Source organism: Alosa sapidissima, chromosome 5, assembly GCF_018492685.1.
Source record: "Alosa sapidissima isolate fAloSap1 chromosome 5, fAloSap1.pri, whole genome shotgun sequence".
Classification (NCBI taxonomy): domain Eukaryota; kingdom Metazoa; phylum Chordata; class Actinopteri; order Clupeiformes; family Clupeidae; genus Alosa; species Alosa sapidissima.
In genome coordinates, this window is record NC_055961.1 from 19,054,076 (window position 1) to 19,064,993 (window position 10,918).

The 10,918-nt window shown below is 44.2% G+C and overlaps 3 protein-coding genes across 3 annotated transcripts in view; 2 read left to right on the plus strand and 1 right to left on the minus strand.

Moving 5' to 3' along the window:
- Positions 1-828: 828 nt before the first annotated feature.
- Positions 829-1,835, plus strand: LOC121709741 (vicilin-like seed storage protein At2g18540). The gene is made up of 2 exons (XM_042093347.1): positions 829-1,638; positions 1,818-1,835. The coding sequence occupies exons 1-2, from the start codon at positions 829-831 to the stop codon at positions 1,833-1,835; spliced, it is 828 nt and encodes a 275-aa protein (XP_041949281.1).
- Positions 1,685-2,880, plus strand: LOC121709809 (vicilin-like seed storage protein At2g18540). Its single transcript, XM_042093421.1, has 2 exons — positions 1,685-2,391; positions 2,702-2,880. Exons 1-2 carry the CDS (start codon positions 1,843-1,845, stop codon positions 2,702-2,704), a joined length of 552 nt encoding a protein of 183 aa, XP_041949355.1. The 5' UTR covers positions 1,685-1,842; the 3' UTR covers positions 2,705-2,880.
- A 2,608-nt stretch (positions 2,881-5,488) lies between these two features.
- The window catches only part of LOC121709805 (peroxisomal sarcosine oxidase-like), a 21,537-nt gene continuing 16,107 nt past the window's right edge, over positions 5,489-10,918 (minus strand). The window contains exons 6-8 of the mRNA XM_042093417.1: positions 6,682-6,831; positions 6,376-6,451; positions 5,489-5,769 (exon numbers count right to left, since the gene is read on the minus strand). Of these exons, the coding sequence (XP_041949351.1) occupies positions 5,639-5,769; positions 6,376-6,451; positions 6,682-6,831 (357 nt within the window). The 3' untranslated portion in view covers positions 5,489-5,638. The remainder of the gene's footprint in view (positions 5,770-6,375; positions 6,452-6,681; positions 6,832-10,918) is intronic.

Here is a 10,918-nt window from a genome sequence, read left to right on the forward strand (position 1 = left end):
ATGAGAGAGATGGAGATGGAAAGACTGAAAGAGGAGGAGAGAAAGATGAGAGAGATTGAGGAGAAAGCAAGAGAGGATGAGAGAAGGAAAAAAGAGATTGAGGAGAAGATGAGAGAGGAAGAGAGAAAGAAGAGACAGATTGAGAAAGCAAGAGAGGAGGAGACAAAGAAGAGAGAGATTGAGGAGAAGGAAAAAGAGGAGAAAAGGAAGAAAGAGATTGAGGAGAAAGCGAGAGAGGAGGAGAGAAAGAAGAAACAGATTGAGGAGAAAGCAAGAGAGGAGGACAAAAAGAAGAGAGAAATGGAGGAGAAGGAAAAAGAGGAGAGAAGGAAAATAGAGATTGAAGAGAAAGCGAGAGAGGAGGAGAAAATTAAGAAACAGATTCAAGAGAAAGCGAGAGAGGAGGAGAGAAGGAAGAGAGAGATTGAAGAGAAGATGAGAGAGGAAGAGAGAAAGAAGAGACAGATTGAGAAAGCAAGAGAGGAGGAGACAAAGAAGAGAGAGATTGAGGAGAAGGAAAAAGAGGAGAGTAGGAAGAAAGAGATTGAGGAGAAAGTGAGAGAGGAGAAGAAAAAGAAGAGAGAGATTGAAGAGAAGATGAGAGAGGAACAGAGAAAGAAGAGACAGATTGAGAAAGCAAGAGAGGAGGAGACAAAGAAGAGAGAGATTGAGGAGAAGGAAAAAGAGGAGAGGAGGAAGAAAGAGATTGAGGAGAAAGCGAGAGAGGAGGAGAAAAGGAAGAGAGAGATTGAAGAGAAGATGAGAGAGGAGGAGAGAAAGAAGAGAGAGATTGAGGAGAAGGAAGAGGATGGAAAGAGAGAGGTGGAGATGGCCACCCTGAGTGAGCCAGAGAAAGAGGGAGATGAAAATCTCCAGGAGGAGAGTGAGGAAGTGAGAAAGGAAGAGATGAAGAGAGAGATGGCAGTCAAGCAGGAGAAAGAGAGAGAGGAGTTGAGACAGAAAGAGAGAGAGGAGTTGAGGAGGGCTGCCGAGAATATCACCTGGACGTCCAGTGATGAGAAGGAGTACGACAACAGCGAAAGCGACACTGACTCGGATGATGTCTGGATGGACGAGGAGGAGAAGGAGGTCATTCTAGCAGCCAGGAAGAAACAGAGGGAGGAGAGAGAAAAGATGCAGGCTGAACTGAACAAAGAGGAGGATGGAAAGAGAGGAGTGGCAACACTGAGTGAAGAAATGGAGAAAGATGAAGCTGAAAAACTCCAGGAAGAGAGCAATGGAGTAAGAAAGGAAGAGATGGAGGTAGAGATGGCAACCAAGCAGGAGAGAGAGAAGATGCAGGCTCACCTGGACAAAGACGAGAACGAAGGAAAGAGAAATGTGGTGGAAGTGGTGAAGCTGGGGGGGGCATCTGAGATGTGGGTCTGGATGTCCAGTGATGAGGAGGATGGCGACAGCGAAAGTGAGATGGCCTTTGACCATCTCTCGACTAAACTGTCAGCCAACAATAAAGAGGAGGAGGTGGATGAAGAGAGAAAGAAAGATGAGGAAATGGAGAGACTGAGAGAAGAGGTAAAAAGGAAAGAGATGGAGGTGAAGAAAGAGGAGAGAAAGAATAGAGAAACTGAAGAGATGATGAGAGAGCAGGAGAAAAAGAAGAAACAGATTCAGGAGAAAGCAACAGAGGAGGAGAGAATGAAGAGAGAGATTGAGGAGAAGGAAAAAGAGGAGAGGAGGAAGAAAGATATTGAGGAGAAAGAAAAAGAGGAGAAGAGGAAGAAAGAGATTGAAGAGAAGGTAAGAGAGGAGGAGAGAAATACAAACAATAACAGGTCAATAGACACAACACACTATAGAAAGAAGAGAGAGATTGAAAAGAAGATGAGAGAGGAAGAAAAGAAGATAGAGATTGAAGAGAAGGTGAGAAAGGAGGAAAAGGAGAGAGAGATGGCACAGATGCGAAAGGTGGTGGATGTGAAGCTGTGGGGGGCTGAGACCATCACCTCGATGTCCAGTGCTGAGGAGTACGTCGACAGCGAAAGTGAGATGGACTCTGACGATCTCTGGATGGATGAGAAGGAGGCTAAACTGTCAGCCAAGAAGAAAGAGGAGGAGAGGAGGAGAGAGATGGAGATGGAAAAGCTGAAAGAGGAGAAAAAGAAGAGAGAAATGGAAGAGAAGGCGAGACAGGTGGAAAAGGAGCGAGAGAGGGCACAGATGCGAAAGATGGCAGAGGAGATGAGGCGGAGGTGGAACGCCCTCCCTCCTGACTCTGAAGACGGTGACACCAACTCCGAGGAGGAGAAGGAGAAGAAGCAGGAGGAGCCGCCAATCATCGAGGAGGAGAAGCAGAAGAAGAAAAGCAAACCTGCCAAACTCATCAAGTGGATTAAGAAGAGCCTGGGCTTGGGGAAGAACAAGGGGAAAGAGGTGTGTATGTGTGTGTGTGTGTGTGTGTGTGTGTGTGTGTGTGTGTGTGTGTGTGTGTGTGTGTATGTGTGTGTGTGTGTGTGTGTGTGTGTGTGTTTGTGTGTGTGTGTGTAAGAGGGAGAAAGCGAGTGTGTGTGTGTGTGTGTGTGTGTGTGTGTGTGTGTGTGTGTAAGAGGGAGAAAGCGAGTGTGTGTGTGTGTGTGTATATGTGTGTGTGTGTGTGTGTGTGTGTGTGTGAGTGTGTGTGTGTGTGTTTGTGTGAGATGATGCTGCAGTAACTATACTTATATCTGTTTCATCTTGTCTACAGTGACCTGTCCATCCCAGGAGACAATGGAATGGCTTAGCCACTGGCCCAACCATGTGAGACCATCACATATTTCCTGTCTTTAAACACGCACACACACACACACACACACACACACACACACACACACACAGATTTAAACACAATTTATTCTTACCAATAAACTTATTTCAAATATTAAAGTACATGTTTAATCATTGGACATTGAAATGTATGAGTCACTCAGCAGATGATAAACATACATGGCATGCAAAGAAAGTATACAGTGCCCAGAATTCCTACGACCAGGGGAGTGAGTGTGTGTGTGTGTGTGTGTGTGTGTGTGTGTGTGTGTGTGTGTGTGTGTGTGTGTGTGTACGAATCCTGGTTTTAGTGATGGCGTAATGTATAGCCTTTATATTAATGGGTCTCCTTCAGGCTGGCACAAGGATGAGAACTCCTCCAACTGGCTTTCATTAGGTCATACCAAAGGTACCTTTATGACTCTGGGTCATACACAATCACACTTCAGTATGTGTGTGTGTGTGCCTGTTACTGTGTGTGTGTGTGTGTGTGTGTGTGTGTGTGTGTGTGTGTGTGTGTGTGTGTGTGTGTGTGTGTGTATTTGTCTGTATCTGTGTGTGTGTGCGTATGTGTGCGTGCCTGTGCTTGTGTGTGTGTGTGTGTGTGTGTGCCTGTGTGTGTATGTGCAGTGCTTAAAGTGGGATTTGCAATGGGAAAACATGACTCACCGTGGGACATGTTGAGTATCGTGGTGTAGAAATACTAGAATAGTGGTGTGGAAGTAGAAGAGTTGGTAGCATGTCTGTGTAGCTGTGTGGCTATTTTCACATCCAGTCAAAATGGCTCCCATATTAATTTGTACCAGGGACGTCACTAGATTTAGAACTGCACTGTGGCATAAGTCACCCTACGGGGGTCTGGGGGCATGCTCCCCTGTAAGAAATGTTTGTATATTTTAATGTTTAAATGCATCAACCTGGTGCACTTTGAAAAAGAATTCAGAGGTTGGACTTGCTTATTTTTTTATCTATGGATGGAAATATTAGTGCTGTAGCCTACATTTTGCACTTCAGAATTTGAACCATGTACACACATGTGGAATAGTTATGATTATACTGCAATAAGCTCACAACTACAAAGCATATTTGCTGAGTTTCACAGTTCAGAAATGATCAAAATAGTGTATATTTCAGCACTCCATGAAATAATGCAGAAGTGGTCACATGTAAAAAGCCTATTCTAATTCAGAGTCTTGTTTCTTTTGGTTGCATTTGTTGTCATACAGTTTAAATTGTGGAATTTGAACATTACAGTACTTAGCCTTTGACTTTAACTCCACTCCAACATCCACTTGCTCTGGCTAGAACAGCAACTGTAAACACAGAGGCTTTATTTGCATGCACAGATGCACTCATCAGATCAGACAGGAGAACCGTGAGAACATAACGTCGGGGATGGGACAAGAGGGGGGATAACGCGTGTTTGTGAAGGCGAGGAAAGGGGGGTGATATTACGTTTTGATGTGTTGAACACCGTGACCCTGAAGAAGAGGTAGGCTGCAATTTGACGGTGTACTGAAAAATTAACTGATCTTTTTTTTTTTTTAAACAATATCATTACTCTATATTGTTGGTATGAATCAATCTATTTATTAATTTATGAGGTGGCGTAACTGCATTCCAGACTGCTACGGCCCACTTTAACCCCTGTGTGTGTGTGTGTGTGTGTGTGTGTGTACTTGTGCTTCCATTACTCAAAGAAGCTTGATTGAAAAGCGCCCACTTCCCACTTAAAGAGTGTTGCTCCTAAATCAAACTTTTGTGGAACAGAATAACACCCAGCCTCCACAGAGACCCAAGCAAGGTCACATGGTATCGACTTTTAACATGGTGACGCGGGGAGAGGGCAGTCACTGTGGACATAACCACAGACCTCCGCATTCCACTGACCTAGACGCTTCAGAATCAGTCATTCCACTATAATACCCAGTAGTCTATGTCTCGTCTCTGTCTCTGTCTCAGTGTTAAATTGCATGATGGGAGCCGAGACGATTAATCGATAATAAAACACCCCTGACAGACCGCTGCGTTCTCTACTATAACGTGCGACTGAGAACATCGGCCTGGCAGGTATCGACGCGACGACTCGAAGGCCGTGCTGTGTATGTCAGGTGTCTTATTACATGCGGGTCAAATCCCCAAAGCTCAACCTCACCGGTCAGGAAAATGAATCGCATAAATAATGCAGCACCTGTCAGGCAGCGGATCCAGAACGGACTCGCGCCAGAGCTGGACCAGATGAGGTTCAGAGGCGATCCTGCTGCTTCTCCTTCATCCCCTGGGCTCCTCTGCTCTCCTCTCGTCCCACACGGCCTCCTTAACGAGCGCGTGGCAGCCCGTAGCGGGACGGCGCAGACGAGACGCCTCAGCCTTGCCCCGCCTGTCCTCCCCAGGCTGGAGACGGCAGACAGAGCGGGCCCTCCGTGGCTAATGGTGTTTTAATGAGCCCATTGTCTAGCTCAGTCAATACAAATTCACTTACCGGCTGGCTAATAAATACCCTGGTGATATCCCCACTGTATGCCCCCCCCCCCCTCCCCCTCCGCAGGGAGCCGCCGGGGTGTGGAGACTGACTGTCGTCACGGTTCGCCTGACGGGCGATTAAGAGCCTCACGGAGTCGGAGAGTAACAGGGAGACACATTGTTCAGCTAATGGATCATTATGCAACATGATATAGAAGAGAAGATTCCATTTAAATTAGGAGTTTCGTTTTGTAAGAGTGTTTATTTAGAAGAGTGTAGCAACACGTTACAGGAAGAGCTTGTTTTTTCTTCTTTTTTCGTAATGATTTTATTGCCACTGCCTGAATCTGTTGTGATATTCTCCAGTTACATCATGTGTGTTTGTGTTTGTGTGTGTGTGTGTGTGTGTGTGCGCTTATAGAGAAGACTTCATGTGGGTCTGGAAGCGCTGGATTCTGAAAGGTGAGAGGTCGTACGAGGGCACTTTCCCCAGGCTGAGTTCACACAGGATCTTCCCCACCACTGGGCCAAACTTAAACCCGTGACCTGCCAGAAAGACACAAGAGGATAGTAGTCGTAGACGCACTTACTGAGCAACTGGACACTGGAATAACTCACTTTTACCAGTACAACTATGTCTCTTGCTTATTTTAATCATGGTAAAATGATTGTCAATGCAATGTCTCCTTTTGTGATAAACATCAGTCCTCATTTGTATTCACATTTTTATGAATATTATGTATTGATGAATGTCTGTGACTGATATTGATACACTGGTGTCTCACATGTGGTGATGGGACCACAAACAGTTTATATTTACACACCAATGATGAGGACATAAAGAGAAAGTTTGAGCTACAGTATCTCAATGCAGCAGTCTCAGGATGTTTTTACTGTCAAAACTCCGGCCACCCTTCGCAAGTGTGATTTGAGAAGTGGCCTGGTGATAGTGTAGTGGCTAAGGAGCTGGGCTAGCATGCAGTAGCCTGAACGCTTCTGGGTTCAATTCCCAGCAAGGCACTTAACCCCTAGTTGCTCTGGGGACAATGTCCCTGTAATATAATTCGCTTCGGATAAAAGCTTCTGCTAAATTAATGAATGTAAATGTAGATGTAACATCCTGGGCCACTGGTTCCTCTTCCCCCCACTGACCTGAGAAGCCTGCTCCGATGATGATGTTCTTGTGCGCGGGGTGCCGGTCCAGAACAAAGTGATGGTCTGGTGTCACCTGCGCATATCAATGATACAAACCTCCAGTGGCTGGAGAAACAAAATCACCAGAACCTCTCTGGTTCTATTTGGTTCTGAGAATATGGTGGATGAGGACCAGGTGTTCTGGTCTGACTTACAAGTAGATCTAATGAAACAAACTCATCATATCAGGTGACAAGAGAATCAGAATCACTTGAACCTCTGTGATTGTTAGGTTCTAGATCATTTTTGGGGTCGGGTTCTAACCGTGTACATGCAGGTCTCCACCACCGCCGGTTCTGGCTCCAGGCCCGGCAAGTAGATCGATACGAAGCGAGAGAGGATCCGGACATCTGTCTGGTCAGTCTGTCTGTCCCGCCTGTCAGGTTCCGTCTCACTACCCATGTGGTAGCAAATCTGAGGGGAACACAAACACACACACACACACACACACACACACACACACATGCAGATACTATGGGTTAGGTGAAACAAACAACCATAACCATGTTTTTAACCAAAGAAACGTACACAAAGAGATATTTTCATTAATGCAACTTTATGAAACACTATCATATAAAATATTTGGCAGAAGCTTTTATCTCAAGAGACTTACACAAAATTAGAAATTTGCTCTAAAAGCTTCTTAATCTTTTCAATCAATTATTAGATATAAAAGATATTAGAAGTAAGATGTTGACATAATGATAAATAGGACGATTCTAAGGACCCAGCACTGACAGGGGCCCCCCATAGAGCCCCCCCTCCCCCTAATTTTTGGGGAGTACTCATGACTTTACTCAAGTACATTTGACAGGCAAATATTGTACTCTTTACTCCACTACATTTCTATCCATAACTGTGAGTATCAGTTACTTCTTCTAAAAAAAAGAATCTCAGAAACCCTCAATTTGTTGTTTTCCCCTCAAACGTGATTGGATTGTGCAGGCGCCACTGATTGGAACAGCCTATCAGCAATCACCTTTAGCTTTCCGCCAAAGTCAACTCCATGGTCAGATTTAGATAAGAGATGAAACCACGGACGAAATAATGGATGAAGACGCAGCAGGTCCATCCCGGGAATGTGCCAACCTGTGGCCCCACCTCGCCAGACTATTTCAACTTTCTGAACAAGTTAATGATAGTTTTCGCTTCAAGTGTTTCATTTACAAAATAGTATTTTGTATTTGAAATACGTATTTGAAATACATGTATTAGAAATACTGCCCATCCCTGCCCATCCCAGATGAAAATTACTTGATTTTACTTTCAATTCCTTTTACATTCTCCAAGGTATTAACATTAACATTTTTCATAACTCCATGTAGGACGTTTCTGTACATAAATGTAAGCACTGTGGCAGTAGTAATGCAATATTTCGAAAATGTAGGCTACTCTTGTACTCTTGATACTCAAGTACTTTTAAAAACAAGTACTTCAGTACTTTTACTTAAGTAGGCATCTGACTGTTGTACTTTTACTTGTACTTGAGTAAAATTGAGCAAAGGGTATCTGTACTTTTACTCAAGTAATAAAGCTGTGTACTCTGTCCTCCTCTGCCGATAAGTAAGGGATAATGTATAGAACGGCGGTCATTATCGACAGGGCGAACCGGACCCCGACGCGCAGTGGAAGGGTCTTGTTCCGCCCTGAAGGGACCTAATTCCCGGTAATGACCGGCGTTCTAGACATTATCCCGCTTATTACACGGCTACTTGCCAAAACCAAACAATAAACTCCCACAATATGACTCTTTAGCCTACATAGCCTAGGCTATAGCCTATTTGTTACCGTTTTATCGTGGCTTTTGCTGAGAAACAAATAGTTTGCAACAACACACGCTGAACTTGAATCAAACATTATTTAGAACACAGCTGATCAACCGTCTGCTTTCACTTTTGAATGAAGTTCCAGTCCTTGCGTAGTGATCATGGGCGGATTATGAACTTTCGGGCCCCTGGGCCCAGATGTATTAAGGGCCCCCCACTAATTGTCGTATATGTAGGAGGCGGGGGGGTTGGGGGTCCTCCCCCAGAAAAAAATGAATTTGTTTGATGTGATTTTCCTCTATTCTGGTGCATTTTGGGGATGGCCAATACTAAATTCAATCAGATTCATAGCCTACATCCTGATTTGTTGATACTGAGGCAATGATTCCATGCAAAGGCTTGGGCTTCAGGGCCCCCTGACCCCTTGGGCCCCTGGGCCTGGGCCCGGTAGGCCCGTGCAGTAATCCATCCCTGGTAGTGATATGAAAGACGTGACTTAGAAGCACAAAACCCATTTTCCTTGACAGCGGTCTGTTATACTTAGCAACGGTTTGTTATATATATATATATATATATATAAAAGATTATATATACTTATATATTATTGGGGGGGGGGGGGGCAAAATTATTGTCTGTCATAGGGCCCAAATTTTTTTAGCAGCGCTCTTGGCCACAAGTGTGTTCAGACGGGGCCGCCACTATGACTGGGAATAACAGTGGAGTGAGTGCGTGACAGCTCTCATCAAGCAGAAAGCCCAGAATGCAATTTTCACACACTGTATGCTCCATTGCGAAGTGCTTATGGATAAACTGATGAGGATGAGCTTAGTTTATTGTTACATTTGCCGTAGTAATATCGATACTGATGTTGGGTTTCATAAGACATCTTGCAAAAGCGGGTCCTTGGCCAAAACGTAGTGGTATTTGGGGGGCCTTGTCATGGAAAAGTTTGGGAACCCCTGCACTAACACATAGCCTTCCACTTAACTTCGCTCTCAAGTGGTACTACATCTCTTGGCAAAGGAAACGCCAATGCTAAGATTAGAACTATTTTTGTGGGCGCAGGATGAACAAACAAAAATCTAAATGAACAATAGAAAACACAAATTTGTATCTTAAAACTAAATTAATTGGTAATGGAACTGTTGAATAAAAGCAATATGACACTCGTGGCCATGGTGTTGGTGAAGGATATCGCCTGTAATGGCCTTCGGTCTCTTACATACGGCCGAATTACAGCCGTGGCGATATCCTTCACCAACCCCACTCCCACTCCCACTCCCACTCGTGTCATATTACTGAAATAGATGACTGGCTTGGGACATCCATCTGGAGGGGAGTACTCGTAGTTTCAGAGGACGAAGTTGTTTGTCTATTAACTCACTATTCCTTCCCCAGTTAATCATCTCTGGGTTGCTCTAGTTACTTCCAATATCCATTAACTCCACTGTCCTACTTAAACAGAAATGGAAAATGCTATTTATAAATTCCAATCCAATGAAGTTTGGAACAGTTGGTCATGCAATCCCAACTAAACGCAATGAAATGGCTTTTGATGGGGGATCAGGGCCTTTTGTAACAGTGGCGGAATTGTGGAAGCAACATTATTCTAAACTCAACATAACTGCCGATTGTTCGGAACGAAAACGAAAACCAGAAACTTTTGATGTTTTGGTAGGAACAGAAACAAAACAAGAAACTTTACATTTTTTTATGTTCCGGAACAGAATCGTTTATCTAAAATAATGGTAACCGGTTTTAATACCGTTATTTTTAAGTTTTAAGTATTTTTAAGTATTTTAAGTTTAATATTCGAAATGGCAGCTATGCACACACCATTGTGGTTTTGTATTGTCTGATGACATGTGAGACAAAAATGCACTGATTAGGCCCTGACCAGGTTTGGACAATTTTTGTTCACAATGGCAGCTATGTAGCCTACCATAGTTATTTGCACAGATCAAAGTCAAAGTCAAAGTCAAAGTCTGCTTTATTGTCAATTTCTTCACATGTCAAGACATACAAAGAGATCGAAATTACGTTTCCCACTATCCCACGGTGGAGACAAGACATATTTTACCAATTAAGTCCACAGACAAACATAACATTCAAGTAAACAATATAAAAGTAAATAAGAAGGCACATACAATGAAGAAATAAGAGCATCAAAATGTGGGTTGAGATTGTGCAATTGTGCAGTAGACAGTCAATAAAATAGTGCAAAAGTCAGGCCAATAAATGGCTGAGGTAGCAAGTGGCATAGTGGTGCAAGTTATGTAAGAGCAGCAGAAGTGTGTTCAGAAGTGTTTTCAGGACAACAGGACAACAACAACAAGTTGCAAAGTGTGCAAGTGTACAAGTGGAGTAGTGCAAGGCAGCCATTGTGGGTCCAAAGTCCAGGATGTTATGTAGCTGAGGGTGGAGGGGGGAGAGGGGGGAGAGAGTTCAGCATCCTAACAGCCTGGTGTATGAAGCTGTTGGTGAGTCTGGTGGTGTGGGTGCGCAGGCTTCTGTACCTCTTCTCAGAGGGCAGTAGATCAAACAAATTGTGAGCAGGGTGACTTGCATCACTCACAATTGTGGTCGCCTTGCGGGTGAGGTGGGAGGTGTAAATGTCCTTCAGGGAGGGGAGTGAAGCACCAATAATCCTTCCAGCTGTGTTCACTATGCGCTGCAGGGCTTTCCTGTTGTATTCAGTGCAGCTGCCGCCCCACACAGCTGCTGGAGAGGATGCT

Coding starts and splice junctions, on each gene's coding strand:
- LOC121709741 (XM_042093347.1), top strand. CDS start 829: ATGGCCACCCTGAGTGAGCCAGAGAAAGAGGGAGATGAAAATCTCCAG.
- LOC121709809 (XM_042093421.1), top strand. CDS start 1,843: ATGAGAGAGGAAGAAAAGAAGATAGAGATTGAAGAGAAGGTGAGAAAG.